Source organism: Oryzias melastigma, linkage group LG14 (genome assembly GCF_002922805.2).
Source record: "Oryzias melastigma strain HK-1 linkage group LG14, ASM292280v2, whole genome shotgun sequence".
Classification (NCBI taxonomy): domain Eukaryota; kingdom Metazoa; phylum Chordata; class Actinopteri; order Beloniformes; family Adrianichthyidae; genus Oryzias; species Oryzias melastigma.
The window spans coordinates 12,991,346-13,017,034 of record NC_050525.1 but is presented as its reverse complement, the minus strand read 5'-3'; the positions used below and the strand labels follow the sequence as shown (position 1 = coordinate 13,017,034).

At 39.3% G+C, this 25,689-nt stretch overlaps 1 protein-coding gene across 1 annotated transcript in view; it reads right to left on the bottom strand.

Moving 5' to 3' along the window:
• The window catches only part of LOC112140865 (sodium/potassium/calcium exchanger 3), a 32,905-nt gene that overhangs the window by 5,603 nt on the left and 1,613 nt on the right, over positions 1 to 25,689 (bottom strand). Inside the window, exons 2-9 of the mRNA XM_024263885.2 lie at positions 15,743 to 15,853; positions 4,576 to 4,652; positions 4,366 to 4,440; positions 4,199 to 4,283; positions 3,767 to 3,870; positions 3,468 to 3,542; positions 3,350 to 3,375; positions 667 to 720 (exon numbers count right to left, since the gene is read on the bottom strand). Coding sequence (XP_024119653.1) covers positions 667 to 720; positions 3,350 to 3,375; positions 3,468 to 3,542; positions 3,767 to 3,870; positions 4,199 to 4,283; positions 4,366 to 4,440; positions 4,576 to 4,652; positions 15,743 to 15,853 — 607 coding nt within the window. The remainder of the gene's footprint in view (positions 1 to 666; positions 721 to 3,349; positions 3,376 to 3,467; positions 3,543 to 3,766; positions 3,871 to 4,198; positions 4,284 to 4,365; positions 4,441 to 4,575; positions 4,653 to 15,742; positions 15,854 to 25,689) is intronic.

Below are 25,689 nucleotides of genomic sequence, written 5' to 3'. Positions count from 1 at the left end.
ACACCTTACAACTCAAAATCTATGGGAAAAGGTAACATCCCCCAAAAGCTATGTGCTAATATTTCACTTTTACAGTATCAATACATTTTGCCTTTAATATTTGAGAAATGCAGCACCAATTTAGAGCTAATAATGAGAAACTTTTTTTTCTATCTAGAAGCAGCAATTTTAAGAAAATAATGTATTAGCGGTAATTAAATGCATAGGAATCAAATAAAATTCTTTGGGTAAAAATGCAGTTACTCTTTCATTTCCCTGTTTCCCCTCCACACTGCATGATATAATTCAATTACTCAAAGAATCAGGAAAATTGTAAGGGCATAAAGGGCAACCGGACAAGCTTGAGTTAAAAGCCTGTGACATCTGATCCTGCAGGGCAGCGCAGCATCAAGCGCTGTCGTTCATCAGGAGGTGATGCCAGAAGCGGAGGAGATAACGGTGCAGACCTTTGTCAAGAACTGTTTAACAGATTACTGTGCAAAAACACGTTTTAGCATTTGGCCTTCCCGATTCCAAAACTTTTTTTTTTTTCTTAGTTTTATAAGAAGGAACATCAAAATTCCAACTTTGTTTGGGGGGTTTCTATAAAAACTAACTTTTTCTGAAGTTATTATTGTAGGGATTTATCTGAAGACAGTCACTAAGTATGAGCTGTAGTATACTTACTTCATGATTATAATGTAGATTCCATACATGGTAATGAGGAGCAAGGACTCCCACCTGCATGGCGAGGATCAGACCAGCATAAGTGTTACACTCAAAACATGACATGTAAATCTGATCGAGTGTTTTATAAGATAGCACATAGTACATCTCTTCTTTTTGAATTATGAAATTAAAAGTAGGTTGTAAAGTGAGTGTAAAAGTTCAAACTTTTTGATGTGATCCGTCTGCTTGTATGTAAATGAGCCTCCTGCCATGAACTAACATTAACATTGTACAAATGTGCAACGTTAATACGTTTGAAAGAGGCGGGGCAATGGAAACACCTGGAATACTCAAATGTCCATAAAATTACGCACATAAAAACAAAATGAGCCTTATCCAGGAAAATCAATAATCCAAATTGTTTTTTCTCTTACACTGAAGATAAAACATAATCTGGATTTAAAGTAGCACATTTTTAGTAATCTATGAGTAAGCAGGTTAAAGAAATGCAACACATTGCCTCTATGTGAGAACTGGACTGAGCAAGTGTGACATAACATTTATAGAAAATGGTTCACCTCCGGCTCCGACCAAATAAAGTCAATTCCTACATGGACGTCACCATGTAGGAGCATTTTGGCACAGTGATCGGTTCAAGTCAGTGTGAGTCATTAATTCTGTGGAAACCCCACTGGCCAATCAGGAGTGAGCTTGTTGGAAGGCCACACCCCTACCACTTGAAAGTGGGCTACAGAAAATCAGTCAATCGAATGTTTGGTGTGAGGTTGCACACTTTTCCAGATGCATCTGATTGGCCTATTTGAAAACCTTGCACTAAAGAAAAAAGGAATCATGAAAAAAAATAGAATTAACAAAAACATATTTTAAAAAAAGTAGCAAAGCAAGTAAAATTACTGAGTAATAGCTGTAATAGCTCAGTCCAGCTCTCATATACAGCCAATGGTTCTTCAGTGGGATCAGAACTGCTCTTAACAACCTTCCAGATACACAGTTCACACAGCAACACAATATCTGCTCTAACAAGAGATCAACCGGTCAGCGCAACAGATGGAGAACTATTCTTCCTTAGATTATGTAAATGTTCTCCACATTTTCCAAATCCTTAAGTTGCACAGGGCAGTTGTTGTGTCATCATTAAATGGATATGTAACTAACAAATCTCCACACAAGCTGTTTTTTTGTCTCTACGATAAAAGATCCGTGCAAAATGAAAAAAAAAAAAAAATGCTGCTGAACTTTCCTTCAGGAAAAATCGTCCGTATTTGGAACAAAGAGTTCTGATTCCTCCAACACAGTGGGGAGTCTGCTCCAAATCACTGACAATAATGTCTCCAGGAACAGAATCGGCGTGAAAATCGCAGGAGCATTGCAGCCTTGGTGAGGATTTACACGTCAAATACTCCCGGGACAAAAGTCAACATAAATCTACCGATCAGGTCAAACAGCAGGACGGCTCGGCCTTTCACGCTAAGTTTACGCAAGAAACTTTCAGCCACAATCTTTCAGGAATCCACTGCTACCATGCAAATGAAGTCCATAAATACGTCGACTCAGTCATTACAACCACTCACACCAACAACCAGAGGAAACAAAAGGAGGCATTTCTTCTTCTGCTCCTGATGGTGAAACACAAGCTGCAGCTTCACAAACACAGACGTCAGATCACGGCTGTCACTAATGACACGAGCCGCCACAGAAATGAAGAAAAATCAGATCTCATTTTACAGTAGCTTTTAAACTCATCTGGTTCCCCCCTGTCACATCTGCAAATTCTCAATGAGCTTTGACAGGCTTAAACTTGAAGTCAGATGGACTAAATAAAGAAGCGAGGTTTTCTGTCATCCTGACTGATGGAGATGTGTGCAGCAGCAGTCATGTGATGATGGAGCAGCGACTTCATCACCGCTCATTTGATCACTTAGTTAGCCCTTTATTTAACCAGGTTAGAGATCCATGAATCTCTTTTCACAACCTGGCATTGATGATAGCATCATAGTCACACTAAAATTAAAAATTTTAGTGTTTAATCTGAACCAGATTCCAGCTCAGACGAGGAAAACAAAGACATACATACCGTAGATCGTTTATCTACAAGTGTATGCATCAAATTTTATAAATATGTGATAAATATGTTCTCTTTCAAACTGCATTTTTTGTCATCTTCACAAATATTTGAATAAAGAAATACTTAGAAATGCAATTTTAAGCTTATTTGTCTTTATATATGCCATCTATCATCAGAAAAGTGCTGCGAGAACATGCTGAAAACACCAAAAACACAATTTACATTAGAGTGGGTCTTTAAGTTGTTGGCTAGCTCTTGTTTGAATTGTCAGGGAAGGTTCAAATCTGGTAGATTTTTCTATAACAAAGCATACATTTAGTTTCATCTGCATAAAAGTAAAAAAAATATTAGTCATACTACTTTTAATGTTAGTTTTTAATGCTGAAAGTCCTCAATAGGAGTGGGCAGTATCATCAGCATAGAACAGAAAGTTTGGAATATTTTTGTCTAAGATTTTTTATTTGAATAAAGAATTCTAAAGTGTCCAATACAGAGCCTTGTGGAACATCCCTTTTCACTTTTAATATCTCAAAAGAAGATCCCTGAAGACATTTGACTAAAGTGTTGGACATCAGCAACGGATCGTAAATGAGCCAAATGTACAAACCATCTCACCAGGCAACTGTGTCATCATAGATAACCTGGAGAGAAAACAGGAGGAAGGACGCATTAAATCGAAGCGAGGACAATTTAAAACAAATATATTTTAAAGAATTGTTTATGTGCGTCTCACCAAGATGAGTGCCAGCACAGACAGGATGTAGTATGTGGAGTCTCTGAACAGAGACCACCATGTGAGAGCCACTGTCTGTGGAGAGGAGGCAGAAATTAAACCGTTGCAGAAGTGATAATCCAGTTAGAGATAATCCAGGAGAAAAAAGGGAAAAAAACATCCCTTCCTTCCACCATCAACACAGCACACATCAAACAATGAAAATATAAGTTAATAACTAGAATTTTTTTTATGACTGACTCAAATCAAAATTTAAAAGGAGGCTCTGAAAAGATGTTGAATGTAAATGTTTGTAAGACCTGGCCTGCAAAGATCCCACACAGCCCAATAATAACCAAGATGTTGAAGACAGCCGAGCCCACGATGGTGCCGACACCGACGTCACCTTTAGTGATGAAGACACCTGAGAAGGAGACAGGCAGTTAGAGACATGACACCCTCCTGTTCGGATGAAATAAAACACATGGGCTGACATTCGTTCATATGGGATTAAATATGCTTTCAAGGCTTTTTAAAAAGTCAACATTTACAAAAATAAAAATGGAAAATCTCCACTCTGCTGACATCTCCTGGATGCTTCAGGCACATTCTGAGTTTTTGGAGCTCGTCCTTGATTTTTTTTTTTTTTTTTTTTTTGTCTGCTCAGATGTTCAAGCTACATGAGGACACATCTATTTTGCATGTTTATTCAAAGCGGCTGCGACTGGATCTAGACTGGCACATCCACCAACCAATAAGAGAGGTGAAGAGCTCAGGGGCGGAGCTTCCCGCAGCCATGAATGTCGCCCCGGCTACATCCTCGCTGAGCTGCAGGTTCTGGAAGAAAAAAACAGTATTAGTTCGATCACCAAAGCATGGATTGAGAATTCCTATAAGCAATGGGAGATGGTTTGGTCACCTCTGATATTTTCTCCAGCGATGGAACAAAGTAGTCGTCACAGACAATGGCCAGAGCATAAAACATGTAGATGGCCTGAAAAGTACAATGAAGTATAAATAAAGGTTTTATTATTTTTGTTAGTAAATCACAAACAAAATGAGATTGTATGATAGAAACTATTTGAAAAATGTGATTAGATTGATGACAGTAATAGTAGAAAATGCTCACACAGAGAGCATGCAGAAGAACAGCCCCGTGCTTCCTCTGCTCCTTGGTAAAGATGTCTTCTGGAAACTCATGGATGGCTGCAAAAGATCAACCAAAATTCATAGAAATGATACCAACTTCATCTGCAATGTTCATCCCATCATTGCGAATGTCTCCTAGGACTGAATGTAAGCAGATATAAATACACAGGAAGTAAGGAGCAAGTGAAACCTGCTTGAAAAACTTGATTACAGCTCAGCTGCCCTCCGTTCTCCTGAAAAAAAAAAGAGCATGAAGAGCGTGGGGCGCAGCTCCAATTCACACCTCAAAGCTGAGCTGGATGAATTTAAACTACAGGGGAGCATGGGGCTATTAATAGCTCCTTCTGCTGTGCGAGACGACAATGGGTCGACAAGCACACAATATAAGCACAGTGTCGCTGTCACGATGCAACTGGAGAACAGACTGCGTGGATTAGGAGAGGGTCCCTCGTGATGAGGGATATGCAGCCTCCCCTTTGACACCGCGGTTGAACAGAGTCAGGGTGGGAGGCCATATGGTCTCGGCGAGGGGACTTTCATTTTGCCATGCTCGCATGAAAACCATAATTGCGGATTGTTTTTAAGAGACTGACTTGAAATGAGTTTCTGAAGGATGAGGATCAAGGATGAAGGCTATTTTGGTTTTGTGCCAGCTGTTCCTGCAGCGCGGGGCCTGAGTAAACCATTCATCAGGGCTCGGCAATTAAACTTTGTCTGCCTCTGGTGCGCGGGACGGAGCCGTGTCTCCGCGCGGATCAGCTGCGGTGCATCTGCGCCGTTTGGGTGTTTCGTCACCTTGGCGTTTGTCTTCACTTCCCCTCCGCTCTGCAGCGACGCAGAAACCCTCAGGTTTTGCTGTCAGTACAAAATACGGGACTACAAGCAGCTTCTGAAAACGCTTTAAGGGGTTGCTCTGGTGAAGGTGGTTGCTATGGTGACTTTCTCCCTGGGGACAGCTTTTTTTTCCCCCCCTTTTGATGGGTGGCGGTTGGAAGCCAAAAAGACTCAGCATCAGTGTGAACAGTGAGAAAGGGGGAGGTATATATGTGTTTCCCATGGTAAGGGTTCTTGAAAAAAAGGAAAAAAAAAGTTGAAGTGACAGCAGCTCTGAACTGTAATGTCTAAAAATATTTATTTTTTCCTCACAAACCCTCAGGAGAGGTCTGAGAGAGTGAAAGGAGGAGGGGAAACAGACTCCAGCGCTGCGACCTCGCAGCCAGAAACGCTATAAACCACATCAGTTCATCCATACCTGTAGAGCCTCACACCTTCCCTTGATTCGCCCAAACCCCTCACCTGTGAACGACCTGCTCCACCTGTCTCACACCTCCCAGCGTCTTTGTTTCACTCCCACCCAAGCTGGAGTCATCGTGAGGAGGAGCTATTGATTCCTGTAGAAGGACTTCAGGCTTCACTCCCGATCTAGTCAAAGTCGGCTCCGTTTGGCTCTGAAGTGTCAAACTGTCCCCGACAGTCGCCTGTGCTCCTGTTATGATTGGAGATGAGCTCCTCAAAGTCTGAGCGGACGCAACTGTGACTTCTTTAAAAGTCAAACGTCTGCGGACGCGTTGGGTCGTTTTAGAGGAAATTTAAATAAAAGACTTCGACAAGATAATGTGCTTCATTTGCAGCACTATTGTTGCTTTTTTAATTGATTTTTTCAGTAAAGTGGACTTACAAGGTAAATTTTATACGACAATATGCAGCTTTTGTATAAAAACGGGCCAGAGAGAAAATGTTTCCCTTCATTTTTATTGTCTGAAATGTTTTATGTTAAAAAGTGTTCACTCAGAAGTGTAACTTGTTAGCACAAAACACATTAACAGTAAAATAAGCAGAACTCTGAAGACTTTTATATCTGCATTATTACTCCAAGAAAACACAGATGCTGATATAGAGCCATAAGAAACAAACTTTGTTTCTGCACTTTAAATGGTCTGGGTGAATACTTGGTTCTGATTGGCTGCTGGGTTTGGATGCACACCTAAAAAAAAAGAAGTTCCATGTGTTCTATATGTGTTCAGGCTTCTTTAAAACAAGATTTTCCTTCATGTTTGGACAAAACAAGTGGTAAGAGGTGAACTTTCTCTCTGAAATTATACTTATTTAACCCATCGTGACAATCAGCATTTAAATCACTTTCCTTTCAGCTGCAATCAAGGTCGCTTGTGGCTCAGGGAAGTATTGTTGTGTTACCGTGACAGCGGGCCACATTACCTATCAAATAGTCCGCCTTTTGTGAAAAATCAATCTAAACCTAAAAATAATGACAACAAATTACAAAAAATTGATTAAATATTTATTTTTTTGTAAGTTACCATGCTATAGAGGGATAATGCCAAAGGAAGTGAGCATTATCAGAAATTAACGCATGGCTTTGAAGCCTGAAACGGTCGAAGACTATTCCTTCAAGGAGTGTAATTAATGAGTGTTAATAAATATTAACACATTACTTTTTTTTTTGAGTAATCGCAAGCGTTAACATTGAAAGCCCTAGTTTAAACAAAATTTTTAGTTTTTAACTCTTGCTAATTTTCTAAACAACAATGAAAAAATACTATAATAGGTTTAAGAAGATGATTTTTAGCGAACTAGTTATGCTGCTGTCGGGTTTTTAGCGACCAAAATAAAGATTAAAAGTATACAAATGTATGTATTTTATTTAAAGCCTGTACAGTAAGAGTATGGGCTTGATATTAGTAACAGAGTAGCAAAATAGATGCAGTTCGGAATGTAGATGAAAGAAAAAAAGTTTTAGATTCAAGAAAAACAGTAAAAGCTAAGGATTTGTCTGTAATGTCAATTACTCTAAACCATTTTACTGCACCATTAAATCAGAGTTAATTACACATATTTATTGTCTACTTCTGCCTGAGTTTGTGGTAGAAGTAGTTAAAAAATCAGGCTGCTGACACCACATGCATCTTAAGCACAAACTCTCAGCCACTAGCTCAACATCTGGAGAGCAGAGATGTTCCTCCTGGAGAAAAAAAAAGGTTCTGATTACTTCACCAAGACCTGCAGCTCCTCGTATTTTACTACCTTACCTCTCAGTCTGCACTCTGAAAGTAAAATAAAGCCCAGAGTTGGGAAATGGGATTTTGATGATGTCAAGATGTCGTTAAAGACACCAAAACGACTTTAATGTTCAACGTCTTACCCCTTAAAGTTCCACTCTGATCATCTTTTGATCTAATGTAAAAGCGTTCCCAATGGTCTTTTAATTAGGATTATACTGTTTTTAGCCCAAAAAAATTTTTTCTAGGATATAGTTTCTGCAGAGCAGCAATAGTTAATTAAAGAATTGCCTCTGAGTTGTGGACGGGACCACTGGCATGAAGACACCCCGCCCCCTTTCCCTTCCCGATGCTTTGAGCTCTTTGTTCACATGTTCTCTCTACAGATTCTCTCTCCAGACGTTTTTTGAAGTGCCAGATAACTACCATTAAATCACGGGTCCTCAACCCTTGGGACAGGGCGGAGAACTGGTACCTGGTTGGGATTGGGGTACTGGTCCTGGTACGGGTACCCTAACCTAGTACAGGTCTGCGTCCCGAGGATTGGGGACCCCTGATTAACATATGCATTTTTCCCTAGTCTGTGTGCCGATACCAAGCGACCCTCGGACCGGTACCGGTTCCCGGCCCAGACGTTGCACACCCCTGATTTAATGAGAACAGGCAGCACGTCAAGAAACGACTAGTTGGGAATACCCAAATGTCCAAAAGTGATGCGGAGGGGCCCGAACCATACGTCCATACTTGACGAGTTATTAGTGAGAATGCGTTGGCTCTCTTGCTAGTTTACAGCCCCCGCCCCCCCACAACCTCAACCTGACATTATCGGTGCAACAAAAATGGCGAGCAACAATGGAGCTATCCAGTCGTACAGTTTGAGCCAGATACCAGTTCAGACAAGGAAAACAAGGATGTACATGGATTTATTTCTGTAATAGTGGATGGATCTAAAGGGGCGGAGCAGGGAGCTTGCAGTAGTAGATTCTACATCACCACTACAAGCTTTTCCAAACAGTTTTTCATCTGCTCCTATCCATCCATTTTCTTGACCGCTTCTTCCCTTTCGGGGTCGCGGGGGTGCCGGAGCCTATCCCAGCTACTGAAGGGCGAAGGCGGGGTACACCCTGGACAGGTCGCCAGTCTGTCGCAGGGCCTCAAGCACACACACATTCACTCACACATTCATACCTAGGGGCAATTTAGAGTCACCAATCAACCTATGAAGCATGTTTTTGGACGGTGGGAGGAAGCCGGAGTCCCCGGTGAAAACCCACGCATGCACGGGGAGAACATGCAAACTCCACACAGAAAGGTCCCAGCCGGGAGTCGAACCGGGGCCTTCTCGCTGTGAGGCAAGAGCGCTAACCACTGCGCCACCGTGCAGCCCTTCATCTGCTCCTAATTCACAATTTTAAGAAAGAAATAGTCAGAGACAGAAATTTAATTGTAATTTTCTATACATATATATATATATATATATATATATATATATATATATATATCCTCCATCATCAGAAAAATGGCACAAGAACCATAGACCATCTAAATAGAACCGGACAAATCATGCGTGAGTTCCCTTATTGGAAATGCATTACCTTCCACCCTCGCGAAATCAGGCCAGAGACCAGAGCCTTCGCCGTCACTTCCTGGTATGTCTGCCGCGATTGCAACCCATTGACAGCGATTAGTCCAAGTCGGTCTGAGTCATGTTTTTAGAGGAAGTACTGTCAACCAATCAGGAGTGAGCTTGTTCAGGCTTGTTCGAAGCCCATATCCTTCCCGCTAAAAACAGCGTGGAGGAATCTGTCAATCAAACGTTTAAGGCGGGGACGGCGGGAGCTACATGCTTTTACTGACGCATCTAATTGGTCAGTTTATAACTTGAATAACTGGCGATAGAGAAAATATTTGTATAAAAAAATAGGATTAGAGAGAACGTGTTAAGAAGGAAGCATCAGAGCAAGAATGGTTATTCTGACAAATATAATGACAGAGAAATAACTGTCTATTTATCAATGGAAGTCTATGGGACTTTGGCCTTCTTGTAACCCGGGGTACTTCCTACTTGGAACACGGAAGGAGGGGGGTTTGCACTGTCCATTGTTATTCACGTCTATGACAAGAACATGTTTAAAACACCAAAAACAATTTTCATCTGAGTGGGTCTTAAAAAAGGTTTTTAATGTATTTATTTTCCACTCTTTCTTCATATCCTTGAAATTTTAATTAATATTTCTTAGATCTGAGATTTAAATATAACATATTTTTTCTGCATAAGTAATGCTATTATATGATATTTAAACTGCAATTGTAATATATGACTGTAGTGACTTTTTCCTTCTACTTGGCTCCTAAATTAGTTTGAACATCTTAAGACTTTAGGTGTTAAATCATCATAGAGAATGAAGGCAAATACTAACTAAAAGACAGGTCTGTCTTTACTTAGCTGAATATGTTTTATGAAAAATGGAGCTGGAATGTTGAAAAAATGACAGCCATCATATTTAAACATCCTTGGTATCAGTAGAGTGCAGGGCTGAAAAGTGTTTCTAAATTTAAAGAAGAGCAGGAAAAGACAGTAATGGATTTTCTCTGTGAAAAATGTGTTTCCTCTCCTCTCCAGACTGATGCTGGCAGCTGTGTGGTTCTGCGACTGGCTCTTGGAGGCTGTTTTCTTTGAGCTAGGGCAAAGTTTTCGGGGTAAAGACAGCTCATCCAAAAACCTTCCAAATTATTTTGAAAATCCTTCTTTTTGTGCAGTTTTAGCCAGGATTTTTAATCTCGGAGCAAACAACAATCAGAGGTTAGGAGTTATAAATAAATGAACGCATTCAATATTAACTTTTACCGAAGTTTAGAATATTTAGAACATGAAAACTGTTAGTCATAGTTTCAAATAAAAAATGAATCATTTCATGCTGCTTGGAGTTTAAAGACCCACTCCAATAAAACTTTGTTTTTTAGTGTTTTTCTAACATGTTCTTGTGGAATTTACCTCATGATGAAGGACATATATAAAAGAATTTAAGATTAAAACTCAATTTCTGAGTATTTCTTTGTTCAAATTGGGAAGGATCAGGAGCAGATAAAAATTAACCGTTTGAAAAAGCTCTCTTTTGTGACGTGGGCGGGTCAAAGTCTCCTTGCTCTGCTCCATTTGAAGTTTTTGGAGATTAACATCTTCATGCCCTTTCACAACATTAAATTAAGCAGACCAGTTGGTGGGTGGATGTGAGGTGGTGTCTGTAGCACCTTATTTGGTTAACTCAGCAGTCCATTAACATGAATCTGGTTTGTAGGCAATTTTGAAGAACTGATTATCAATGCACTCAAGAAGTATTTGTTTAGTTATGAGGTTCTTTCTTGCTCAAGTGGAATATTTTTACCAGGCAGCAGTGGATCCAGTTTATTTTTCCCAGAAATGGAGGTTGTGGATGGTTGATGTACTTTATGGAAGACATTTTAATGAATAGTTTTGTTAAACACGAATGTACAGTGACTTATGTATCAGAGGGTATTCTATTAGCTGTCCTGCATGTCAACCAAGTGACTCCACGGTAAAGATGATGATTGGCTGACAACATTTTTTAAAATATATGATTCTATACCTTTTGTTAGTTTGTTTTTGATGGCCCGCGCTTCCTTTGTCAGTCCTGATCAAGGTATTGGGCAACCCTGCTCTAAAGTCTTTTGTGTTTATTGTGATTCTGTAGAAACATTGGGCCAGTCCTCCAAAAGTCACCAGTTTAGTTGTGCTCATATAGACATTCCTTTTGACCAACTATTAAACACTGTATGACCCAGAACACCTTGAATATATACGGGGGAGGGGAGAATGTGTTGTATAATTTTTATATAAAATATAGTAATAATCTAAGCTACAATCCTTGTTTTCTTAAGTTCATTGCTTAGAGCCATATGAGTAAATAGCTCCTTAATTCTTACATTGACAGACTGAAAGACATCTGGTTACTGCAGCTAATAAACAACTTTATAGAATATAATAAAACTTTATTGATCCCACAACAGGGAACTTTATTTGTTACCACAGCTCTATTGAAAAATAATACATAACCCTAAAATACGCTTGAAATATTAATAACAATCATAATTGTCCAGTGGCTATGAGGCATAGATGGTAATAGTTGACGGGAGGATAAAACGAGAAAGCACTCCTTCCCACCTCTGCCTGAAGAACCTGCTCACTGCACCCACGCTTTTTTAATACTGCTACCTTGAATAAAACCCAAAGAGGTTTGCAGCCACAGTTCTAATCACCCATGTGCCACACACATGGTGGCAGAGATATAAAAGAACCCACTAGAAGCAAGGTGGGGTTCAGTGTCTTGTTCAAGGATACTTTGACACATGGGCATTGAGCAAGCAAGGCGGGAACTGAACCTACAACCTCCGAATTACTCAACTGCTCTACCTCTGCACCAGAGTCAAGATCCAAGGTGTGTGTCAGGACAAATTCCTTCCAAAGATTTAGAAGTGAAGGGGCTGACAGCAGAGGAGGACTCCTCTGAATGACGAGCAGTGCGAGGTTGATGTTATCGATCTTGAAGTCTGCGAGCCATCTTGGAGTCAACCTGTGCTATCGTCTGCCACGCCGAGCAGAGGCGTAACCAAGCACCAACCAAAACGACGTGGGTGCACACGCACACACGCTACAGGAACACACAAGCCCATTCAAACAGGCTGCATTTTTCATGAGGAATCAAAAATAAATATTTGATCCAGGTGTGTAATGTAAATTCAATTATGCATCTGTTCTTTGATTCAGTTTCCTTTGAGGTGGTTTGAATACAAGACAGATGAGCCGCGAAGCTGGGCTTCAAACCCCGACAGCCGAGTCGCTCCTCAATGACAACACTAAACATCATGCCAACGGTTGGGACAGAAAGAGAACAAAAACAACGCGGGAGTGGCTCTGAATGATTAAAAAACATCATTACTAACAAGCTTTAATAGCAGGAAAACAAAAGCTACAAATCTTTCATATAGCAAACCTTAAAGAACTTTACAATTGTGTCACTTTTTGCTAGACAAGGAGAAAAAGAAGAGCATTTCAGTCATTTTTTTATGTCTACAGGATTGCTCTGATAAGGTCCCGAGCCCCCACTGAGGACATTTTTGTGGAAATGATGTGCCAGAATGTCTTTCTCCACACTTTCTCCCAAAAATCCCACAAAACATGTCTGTGGAAAAATGCTATTCTCAGCTGATTGCGGTCTGCCAAAATAAACACCATAAAAAAATGTTTAGCCCCCCCCCCTCCCCGACAACAACTCAGAGTTTGAGCCATTTACTCCATTTCCATGGTTTGGATCCTTCGAGCCCCAACCCCCACCCCCAAAACCCGCCGGCCTATTTATAGCTCTTTGCTTTGCACTTTTTATACGTGAAAGACAGAATAGTCTGGATCGGGAAATTTAGCATTCAGTTGCCTGGCAACGGCGCTCCATGCGGCTTGTCGGCTGAAGCTGGATCACACCGTCTCCATCTTGTTAAACAGCGGAGAGATGAAAAGAGAGAAAGGGAGAATGAGGTTGGACGTTTCGTGAAAATCCCCAAGATAATATCCCCGAAGGTCCGGGCAGGCTTTTTAATCACAGTGCAGATTATACAATCCCTGCCAGGCAGCCTGTTGAGACGGAGGGCGGCAACAAGAGGCTGGAGCCGCGCTGTCCGCGGCGTCTTCAACTACCTGTCCAGCCCGCCTTTCACCTCCAGTGTATTACTGCAATGAAGTATCTCCCTGCTTGTGCCTTTGTGAAAGATAATGAGGAGAACTGTTGGCAACCAGGAACTCAATCAAAGGTTAAGTGTGTTATCGGGAAATACAGATGGCTGTACGGAGCAAATAGAGAGCAGTAGTAGAGCGGCGCTGTGCCTCATTATTTTGTCTTTCAGGGGTGGACAAAAAAAAAGAAAAAAGCACCTCTTATGTAATGTCACAGATGAGGATGTGAGCCCATAACGTTCTTTATTTCCCTGCAACTGTCACCCAAGTTGCTCTTGATGAGTTCAGGCATGGCTTTGGTTTGCCTTTGGTGCGTTTGAATTACTCGATGTATCAGCCCTAAAAACTGCGTATGGGGAGGAAGAAAAGGGTGTATTTAAATTTACAGCCTGATTATACACAGACCGCTGTCTGCTTTATGTCAAGCAAAATCTACGAAGGAAAAAAAAAACATCATGTCATCTTAAATCCAACCTGTTAAAAAAGAAATCAAAATAATCCATCCCAAAGGCTAAAAATGTAAGAGATTTTAAAGAGGTTGTTAAACCTCTGTTAAGTTTGTTGTGTAACTTTTTTCGTCATTTGACTGTAATGTTATTTATTTCAAACCTAAACATTTTTAAGAAGCTTGAAATTCTTTGTTTCATTTCCCATATTTAAACGTGTTGAAAGCTGTTAGGTTATCGGCTAGTTTTAAATGTTTTGACCAATCAAAATAGGCCGTTCATTTTGGGGACATTAGGTGCCTTAAAAAGACCCTCTCCAATTAGAAAAAAGTGTTTTGGTGTATTTAACATGTTCTTTTTGCATTTTTCTGATGATGAATGACATATTTAAATAAAATGAAGCTTAAATTTTAATTTCTGAGAAAAAAAAGAGCTTATTTGTGGCCTAGAAAATACACTGGGTAGGCCACAAGAAGAGAGCAGGGTTGCCTCACGCCAATGGTCCCACTCCCAATTCAGTGGAGAATTTTTAATGAGCTACTGCCACTACTGCCGCTACTGCCACATGCCAAATTTTCGGGATAAATGCCCAGGCTACACAGTATGTACATCATTTTTTTTTTTTTTTTAATTGATGGTTTTTTTGTTTTCATGGAAGACATGCTGACATCATGAAATGGGCAGAACCCTCAAGAAGTGAAAGGCGTTACCTCATAGAGTGAGTTGTTTTACTTCCGGGTATGAATAGAGTTCACAAAAACAACTCATATTTCATAAATAAATTGTTTTTTAGTGTTCCAAAAGTAAAATATGATCATATATATGGATAGTTCACTCTGAAAGGCTAAAGAAAAGCACGGTATATCCTCTTTAAAAACTTACAAACTGCCACAAAAAAGGCATTTGTGTTAGTGCAAAAACCCAATATTGTCGCAGCTAATACAGTAAATATGAATGATGTAATGACACAATTACACTCCGGAACATAAATTTCAAATGTGAAATCATTAAGCTGTCATTTGTGATGAATGCAACTCGTGTCAGCCAGCCACCTAATCAGCCTGGGAACCAGAGAAACAGTGGTCGGCTTCTGCCTGCATGTCTCTGCCATGATTTCACGAGAAGCCATTTGAATTGTTCTATCTATCTTCTGGAATATTTCCGTCCACAAGCGTGACCATGCAACGAGCAAATGCAATGCTGAGCACGCATGACCTTTCAGTTTACCTGCAGGGAAGAAGCCCAGGTCTCTGCTTCACTTGTTTTACCTTCTTACACATGAACTCCCCACAGCAAACCTCAATGTCAATGATCATTCAAAATGTTCTCGCCTAAACGTTTTACAATGTAATCCCGTAGAGATAATGCAGTGCAGAAGGCATTTTTAGACAACAGACGGAACATTTTTGGGTGGATCTCCTCGGAGTGGAAGCGTTCCCCAACATGCTGCTGTGCGTGAGGTTCTGTGCAGTCATGGTGCCACCGCCACAACAAACTGACAGCATCAACAAAGTTGCTTTTTTACCATCTCAACAAAGGACCTCGCTGGCGGTGACCTTTGGTTGGTTACTTTCCCCCTTTCATCACAGCCTTTCATCTTTGATTGTGCAGCTTGGCTGGACTGGCAGATCAATGAGCTCTGTCAGTGCTTCAAAACCGCTTTCATTTCTGAACGACAGAGGTTGCTGTACTTTTCCGGCGCTTTGAAAGTCGTCAAAGTTCTCCAAGATCTTCAGTTAGACTGGAAGGTCGTGTCAGGGAAATATTTTTATTTAGAGTGTGTATACGAAGCCATTCACCAAATGTTAGATAACTGCAACATGTAAAATATGAATGATATTTTCTGATGCTGCATGGAGAAGCAGGGCTGTTAGAAGACTCTGCTGGTGTCCCAGAAAGAACAGGAAGCATCTTTGGAGTGGAAGGAGAGTGACTCACCTGCTCGGGGCTCATCGAGGCTCTGGTTGTCTGACTTCTCTTGCATCAACCTGCGTGTCCACCGCAGCAGCCCATCATTTATGGCTGGCTGGAGCCCCGAAGACTCGGTCCCTGTTACAAAACAACATTCATTTCAGCCCCAAAAACTAATGAACAGAAAAAAATGTTTTATTTCAACCATTTCAAAGCAAATAGTATGATAAATAATATTCATATTTGTTTAGTTTAATGATTTTTGTGACATTAGACTAAAACTAAGCTGAACTAGTGTTGAAATGTGAACCAATACTGTGCTAAATAGGGGAAAATCGATTCGGCAATAATATATTTTGTTTGGCAATACTTGTATTAATTTAAGATACTGTCAAAACTGTATTTAATAACTTATTTATGAGCGTCCTTCTTTTTTTGTTTTCCACCTAAACTCCCAACCACTAGTTGGCAGCACAGAACACTCAGCCTTTTTGAGCAGCTCTACACCACGACCAAAACAGCAAGATCTTGCCAAACCAGCTTCTGTTAAATGTTCAGTCATTAAATAAAAATAATTTTACAATTTTATTAAAATAAAAGATGTATTAATATTCAGGTAGAGTTTTTTTTTCTAAGTCATACTCTTAAAAAAAAAAGAAGGTCTTGGGATATATCGCAATACGTATCATATTTTGAGACGCGTATTGGGATTTGTATCGTATCGCTAGAATATTGCCAATACACATCCCTAGTGCTCAGCCACTGAAAATACTGCACCTTGGCATAAACTGTAAGTGTTGTCTGGGTACTATTCTTAAGTCCTCTAACATAATGGTTAATTTACATTTGATTCAAAATAATGACCTTCATGAGGACAATGGTCCACGGCTACCATTAAAAGCTTAGCATGTCTTGCGATGATGAATATGTGCACTAATTTTTCCTCCGCCCCCACAAAATGTCATTATTTTCCATGGCAACAATTTTCTCCACCCACATTCATGGCATTATGTGGACAGGAAGCGGTCTAGTGTTGAATAAGTAAAATCTTTGAAGTTACTTTACTATATGTATTTCTTACTGAAAGACTCTCATTATGGTCAGTCCACCGTAAAAAGTCTGGTAGCTTTGGATAACTTTCAGACCCACTCCGATGATAATTGTTTTTTTGATGTTTTTAACATGAACTTCTGGTAATTTTCTGTTGATGGAGGACTTATAGAAAGAAACGTTAAGATTTAAACATAATTTCTCTTTTCAAATTGTTCTAAATTAGGAGCAGACAAAAAACAAAAAAAGAGCCTATTGGTACATATTACACTGGGTGGGCCACAAGCTCCCTAACGCGATGGTCAATATGCAACTGCCACTGCGCGATGGGGAGGCATCGGCAGAATCTTTAATGCCACCACCTGATTTCTATGAAAATCATTGGTGTGGTCATGATTGTGGCGTGCAAAATGGCCCCCTTTTTTTTTTTTTTTGGCAGCTGGATGCACTTAATAAGGACGGCTGACGTCCGGACACATTTACACATCCAGTCAGAGCTGCCACCGACCTGTGATTGCCCAGCTGTCGCCATATTTCATCATGGAGTCATCCCCGCCCGTCACTGGACTGCCAATGCACAACTTCAATTTGTGTCCAGGTGGCCACTGACCAATGTCAACTTTTAGAAAAATATTGTCTAGTTTACGTAAAATTTTAACCTCCGGCCACCACGCGACCTGTTAAAATGCGACTGCTGCCTCCTGATTTTTGGATATTCTAATCCACTTGAACAAACAGATAGATCCATGTAAGTCTTCATTTTCCTTGTCCGAGCTGGTATCTAGCTCAAAACTGTATGTCTGGATAGCTCCAATTTTGCTCATCATTTTTGTTGCACCTGTAATGTTAGATTGGGGTGTGAGGGGCTGTCAGCTAGCGGGAGAGCGTGTAAGAAGAGAACTCTCAGCAACAGGGAGGTGAATTTCTAATGAACTACTGCTGCTCTGCAGAAAGTATGTCCTAGAAAACAACACAGGTTTTTTTATATTTTGGCTAAAATAACATAATCTTAACTGGAAAAAAAACACTGGGAACAATTTTAAAATAGATCAGAAGATGATGGGAGTGGGTTTATAAGAAGTCTCATCCCTTGATAAAGCGATTCAAAGTTAATGAAAACAAATGAAATCGTATTAGATGATGTGAGAAACTTTTGTGGGCAGTTCAGTCATATCGGCTAAAAACGGGAGAATTTGAGTGACACACAAACACATAGGTGGAATCTCATTTTCATAAATTACTTTTTTCTCACATGGGTGGTGGGTGTTGTGATCGTATTTTGGCAGCTACGTTGACCTCACTTTTGGCACCTTCATAACGACGTCAAGTGATACACCAAGTAATCAATTACAGTTTATTGAGGTCTAAGGTTTGTGCCGAATTTGGTCACATATAGTTGATGTTCAGGTGGTCAAGGTAGATTTTAGTGTTGATTTCTGGGGAATAATAACAAAATTACATTACAAAGTGATGGAGATCAGGGTAATATTATATTTTCTTATATCCTCTAACAAAGTAGGCAAAATTTTAAATATATCTGCCACCCACAGACAGGCTCTAGGAGCATGAAGATAGTGAGGCATTTATTAGTCTTCCTACTACGGACTGATTATTAGGAGGCAGCTCGGAGTCTGTAGCTGATGCATTTCATGATTGCTAGGCGCTGTTGTGTCTTTTTGTACCTCACATCTCAATGAGCCCATTTCACAGAGCCGGTGATCGTGGCTGAGAGGAGTCCGAGTGCTTTCATGTCGAGGCATCAAGAGGAGCCCAGTTTGTGTGTGATTCAAATACATCATTTGGCTCGGGAGGATTTCACACTTCTGACCGCTACAAGTCACCAAGGAAAACATGTTTTACAGACAGCCAAGAAGCTAACGTCAACTCAATGAGGGCCTCTTTAGCTGGGGGAGGGGGTCTCAGGAAGTTAGTCAGAAATGATTTAAAAAAAATGTAACTCCACAATTACCTGTACAAGTGTTTATGGATGATATTGATTATTAAGTAACATGAGAAATTGAAAATGCGAAAGTATTACAAAAATTATGCTTTTTTTCTAAAAAAAAAAAATCATTTTAAATTTTAAGTTTAAAAAAAAAAAGTTGATGCAAAATAAATATTTGTAGGATAAAATCTAAAATCTTCTCTGAGTAAGTGATTTAAGCAACTGTTAAATATTATATAGAAAAAAATGAAGGTTTTATAATATAAATAATCATATAATGTTAAAAAATAAATCAAGTTATGCTCATTGTGGCCCAATTGTTCCATTACAATAATATTTCATTAAAGTCATCAAATCTATTAATAATACTTCTAATTTGGCAATTTAATTCAACTTCCTGTTTAATAGAAGTTTACATTGTAAATGTGTTGCCAGACAAAATCATTGACTTTTGTTCCAAAGACGCATATACATATATATTTACACAAAGGTTGTCAGACATGGGTAAATATTAAGAGTAGACACTTCAAAAAAACTTTACAAATGTCCAGAACTTTACAAAGCACTGGTCTGAAAGTGCTGATTCACCTTGGGGTTAAAGTGATTATTGGTTTAGATAAGCCTGAAACCCCAAAAATGTAAATACAGGAGAAAGGTTACGGAGCGATCAGTGAGCAAAGCAGAAATGTGGTGTTTGTATGGAAATACCTTAATCCTGCGGCCACATTCCGCAACATTAAACAGACAAGAGAAGACTGTAGGTTTGGAAACTATAAGGAAACCATGACCAAAAACAGACAATTGTGTAGTTTTTAAGCTACATAAAAGTTGTATTTGTTTTAAATCACTGCTTATGTAAAGGTTTAGACATAAAGGAAATCAAGACTGAACATAGAAAAACTACAAATCATAGAAACCTTAGTCTAAACAGTATGTGCCAATATTTAATGGAAACGGAGGCATTTCATGCTTTGTTTGCATTGTCTTTGGCAAAAACACAATAGTCCTGTGAGCCAGCTCGCTGGGATCTAAAACCACCTCTATCTCTGGAGTGCACATTGGTGGCAGTAAATAGCTGTAATAATGTCTGTTGCACTGGCAAGTATAAATAAATACATTTTTATTTTACTGCAGCTCCTCCAGATGACACTGCAGTTCTGGAGATCCCCTCACTTTCACTAAGTGAATATATGTTATAAAACACCTCTTTGAATGAGATATTGGTTGGTTTTGTAGCTTACTGAAAAAAAAAAGTTTTTTTAATCTCCCATTTAATATTTCAGTAAACAAAATACGAAAACTGCTAAATTCCGGAACTTTTGGCGATTTGTTTTTTTTTTTTTCATTTCTACCTCCAATGCTTAATACATAAATAAACAAACAAATTTGAATTAATTAAATAAATTAATGTAAAAAAATTAAATTAATGCAAAAAACACAAAGAAATTGAACATGATTTTCTTACTTTCTTAAATGTCAGTGTCAAAACATTAGATTGACATCAATAGTACAATTATTTCATGTTTTTTTTAATTTACTGCCATAGCAACAGCAGACCACTTAATTGACATTGTCTTCCTTCAAAATCTAACCCCACTCCACCATACACACTACAAAAAAATCAAATCACTCCCATCTTGATCCACTATCAGCACATTGACGCCATGTTTATTCCTGCAAGAACGGAGAACAGGAGGTAAGCAAATAAAGCTGCTCATGGTGGTAAATCACCATATGCAAGCATATCACACAGATGAAAATCTATTCTGGGCCACACATTGTACACAGCAAAGTCATAAAAGACAATCAGGCTTCACTGATTCCTCTATTGTCACCCACAAATAAGGCCTCACCATAGAGCTTACAGCCCTGAACAGCTGGTTTCCTCATACATCATTCATATTTTTGATAAGCTGTCTGGTTATTTTTTTAATAAAAAAAACATAGTTTGAGCACTGCATTTAAATGTATATTTGTGTTTTTAATAACTGGAAATCTCAAGGCAAAGCCTTTTTAGTGACTTCTCTGAAGAATTTTTACATTTGAGGCTGATAAGTCAACAAATGAAACAGAGCTACAATTCTTCCAGGATATTTCAGAAAGCGTCTGACCTCAAATGATGCCAGATCTGCCAGACATACACATGTATATTACTTTCTGTGTACCCTATCAAACCCAAAGTATCCACTAATCTCCCCTAAAACGAACATGATTTTAAAATCCCACTCCAATCATCTTCTGATCTATTTTAAAAGCATTTCAAGTGGTCTTTTAATTATAAGTATGCAATTTTATGCATAAATAATAATAATTTTAAAAAATGTTGTTTTCTAGGACTTGATTTCTGCAGAGCAGCAGTAGTTCATTAGAAATGTGCTTCTTAGTTATGGACGTGACTGTTCCATGTGAGCTTTTGTACTCAGCCCAAACCATTGTCCATCAGATTACCAGATGAAAACGTGTGATACAAGACAGAACACATCTATGCTCAAGAGTCCATTAGTAACATGCTAAATAGTACACCATGGTACAGAGCGCTCTACATTTATCCTGGTGATAAATAGGTAGGATGCAGCTTCGCGGCCATAGCAACCCATCCCACGAAGGTCTTCACGCACTGTCCCAGAGCTAATGTCCAAACTGTAAAAAGTCTACTAAAAATTGGTAATCCCAATCCATTACAATAACACCACTTGCAGCAGACTATGGATTATTACATCAGTGTTGAAATTTCAGGTTTCATCTTGTTGAACAGGTGGTTTTCTGTCACAGAACCATACTAGAATTTTTTCAGTTCCTAAGAGTGCCCTATTTTTTCCCTGATGTTGTTAGGAGAAGAAATGTGTATATCCAGGTGATGGTCTTATACACCAGTGACCACATGTGATAGGAACACCAGAACAATTGTTTTAGATGAGTGAATAAACACGTCTGACAATATAGTGTGTCAGGATAGTCAAGGTCTATCAGAAAGCAAAAGGCAAACTACAGCAGAAGAATAAAAAAGTATGCATGCTCTTTGACTTGAAAGTTAGTCAGAAATGCTTGAATACTTGTATTCGTTCTGTGAAAAATATTTAATATATATATTTCTGGAAGGATGACCCTTGAGTTGAAGGTCTGAGTTGTTTTACTTAGAGTTAAAAAATAACTTCAACACCTTGGATGATCTACGAACCAGTGGATATCTGCTACTGAACGTCAAAAGGTATTACAAAGGTTTGACTCTGCAAAGTTCACTTCAGGTTTCCTCACAGCATTTCAATCAGGTTAGAGTCTTCTTTTTGATGGAACCACTGCAACACCTGGATAATTTTGTTTTTCAGTCGTTCAGTTATGGATTTGCTGCTCCGCTTGGGATCATTGCTCGGTTGCATGACCCAATTTTCCCCAAACTTTAGCTGTGACAGATGGCCTCACATTTGGCTGTAAATACTATGATTTTCAGAGCAGTTTATTGTCAATTTGATCCCTGCAAAAACAAAAAAAACATAGGTCCTGAGACTGCAAAACATGCCCAAACTTAAATCTCTCTAATGCTGAACTTAGATCGTTTTGTTTGTTTTTTACTGTGACAAGTTCATTAAATAGTTCGTTCAAATCAGTACCAACAATGTAAAAAAAAAAAAAAAAGTGTTGTCATCCTGCTTTTGAGACAAAAGTCTCTTCTGTGGCAAACATTGGGAACAAAGCCACACAGTTTCACTTTGTCTAGTTGTGTTGTAATGGATTTTCCCATTTATAATGCTGACTAATGTCTGTGTAATCTGAGATTTTGTCCCTTTTTTTTTTTTTCCAGTGGAATTAAAGGTCCAACCAGGTCTCAAAAATATTTCCCATCTTTTCAAGGAAGTACACAATTATTGAGTGCAACACAAATATCTTACACTCCTAAACACAGACACATTTCTCTGCTTCTAGAGCTGTAATTCATTGCTGTCTTTGAAATGCCATGGAAGTTTGATCAGTTTTTATTTTCATGATGGAGGACAAACGTAAAAGAGTTTGAGATTAAAACTACATTTCTGAGTATTTCTTTATTGAAATCAAGAGGAATCAGGAGCAGACAAACAAATGCCATGTGAAAAATATCTCTTTCGTGACGCATCAAGTAAAGTGGGTGGGCCAGAGGGTTAGGGTAAGAGATGATGGGATATCAGTGGGGGCTTACTTTAGCGCCAACGGTCATGCCTCCAACTCAAACAAAAATTTCAGATGAACTCCTGCCGCGGTGCACAGATTTTGTCTTAAGAAACGACACAAGCGTTTTGATTTTCCCTAAAAACGGTATAATCATAAATAAAAAAAATACTGGGAACCCTTTTAAAATGTATCAAAAAATGACTGGAGTGGGACTTTAAATGACTGCTGACAGTTGTGGTCACAGGCTTGCTGGTTCCCATCGAACTGACTTGTGTTTCTTTTGAAGATCTTTGCTAGACATCATCTTAGGCAGGACATGAAGTCTCACTCTCTGGTCTTTCTGTGGCTAATGGACATGTCATTACGTTTGTTGGAACCAAAAGAAAACCCAACAACTTCAAGATTTAAGGAGTTTTAAAATTAATAATAATCAAATCTTTTGGCCAATACCATTAGATGACTTGCTTTGCAAAAGTTGTTTCCCATACACACCATTCATTATTATACCTAGTTTTAATTTAATAAATGATAAAGTATGGAATGACATTTATCTGACGCTGCATTTATATTTATCTATTTCTTTATTATGAGCCAATGTATTAAATTCTAGAATTGAAAGAGGATTTAGTTTTATTCACAGAACTCGATAAGCAATTTCTCATAATTTTGCAACATACTAGTGAACAAATAACAACTGACGGTGTATTCAGACTGGACACACGTCTTGAGGTGGTCTCAGTTTGTTTCCAATCGGACTGAGCTAGTTTTCAGTCGGAACAACTGGCCGCTGTAGCCGAACATTCTGAGATGTACTTTCTAAGTCTTCGCCTCCTCAGTAACAGCCTTGCAGCATGACTCCACGATACCAAAGTAGCAGTAAAAAGTCCTGTACGCAACGTTGATACAGGCGTTCAAAATTGATCAGTGGAATTTGAATAAGTGAACTATCTAAGGTTAGGACTTCCATTATTCCTTCTCTTATTGCTTTGCTCCAGCCTCATAATTCCTGACCAATGACTGAAAAGGTCTTTAGTCACGTATTTTTGTTCATTTGCTTTGGCACAAATCACTGAGACACCAGTCTGAATACAGACCAAACGCAAGTGTCAGGACTCGATCCAGATCAACGGACTGTTCCAGTCTAACTTTTCCAGAATAAACCCCAAGTCTGACGTAAAACTTCAAAGATTCAAGGATTTATATTGTCAAACCAGTGGACAAATGAATGTCACTGGCATGAGCTTGATAGACTTGTTTGATTTGTGTAAATTTCACCTGCAATGGATTTATTTTTGTGACAAAAAAGCCAACAGCATTTCCAAACTGATAAACTGCTTGTTTGTGACACAACAGGGTGACGGGTCAGCGGGTCAGCATTTGTAGCAATAGCTTAAAAAGCAATGAAAGAAAAAACAACAGTGAAGCAACTGCTGCATGTTTTCTTTGAAAAAGGAAAACCTGGTCACACTTCTCTGTTTGTCATAATCTGGCTCCCGCTTCAAATTACATAACAGCTTCTTAAATTAGCATTTGCTACTCTTTCTGCATATTTTTTAGACCTCGGTCACCTGTTTGAGCAGATCTGGTTCTGTTGTTCCGGACATGACGTGCCGCTTCATTTGAGCAAACCCACTTCTATCTCATCAGCTATATCTAGAGGCTGTTTGTCACACTTCTTGTCACATCATATATGAGGTGTTTACACTTTATTAACAAGCAAAATGGGTTGTTGGGGTTTTTTCCTCCTTATTTTCCTCCGTTCTCCATCAGGCACATCTTGATGATCCCGTATTGGATGTGATGTCCATAAATGGTTGTATGAGTAGAGGCGTTCAGGATGCCGCGGTAAGATTTTCCAAGTATTGTGAGCCTGTCACCGTTACGAACAGCAGAGCCCAGGCTCTGCCCAATGCTTCTTTCGCATGGCCCGAGCTGACCAGCCGGCTGCGCCTCAGTTCTAAAAAAGCCTCTTCAGGTTTATGGCGCACTCATAATTTAAAGGTGAAGTATAAATATTAATGAAAACGCTTATTCAACAAGACGGCACTTCCACGGAGGACGACACGCCACGGCCGGACAAAGCCACAAAATGTAAATCAAACACTCCGTTCTGAACAAAAAGTTCACCTATCCGGATCCTCACTCTCCACGCTGCAACGAGGGCAAAATGGTGCAGAAGCATGTGCCGTGTGTGACAATGTGTGACCGCATCAGGGAGGTGATGAGAAGATGACAAGCGTGAGGGGAGCAAGATGGGGTGGGGTTATGCCCGCGGCTTCATCACTGTTAGATAAGACTCTAAATAATGCCGCTTTTGCATAGGAAAGTGTTTTTTCTACAAAAAACGTACCAAAAAAAGCTTGTAGCTCATATTCACACCACATCAAGTCCTTTTATAGGTGCAATGAATGCACTGTGTGAAGTTTATTTTACCCAGAGGGCTGCAGGGGAATTAGTCCATAGGGAAATCAGGATTATATCCGTCAGATCTGTTGTGCATGGGAGTGTGTCAGATAGTGTTATGCATGGGGATGAAATGACAATCAATGTAAACAATCCCACAAGATTAACATAATTCACTTGACATTCAAATTTAAATTACATTTTTTTATTTGTGCAAACGTCTATTTTTATTTATTTATTATTTTTTTGAAGGGGGGCATAAATAAAAACTATTCCAGCAAATATGCCAAACAGAATTTCCCTTAAACCTACCCAGTTGCAAGAATATCGTATCCGCTGAATCCCTAACCCACTACTGACCGATGATTGGATTTATGCATGCCACAATTTGTGCCTTCTCTATGTGCCCGGCAATCTGTCATCTTCCTTCAGT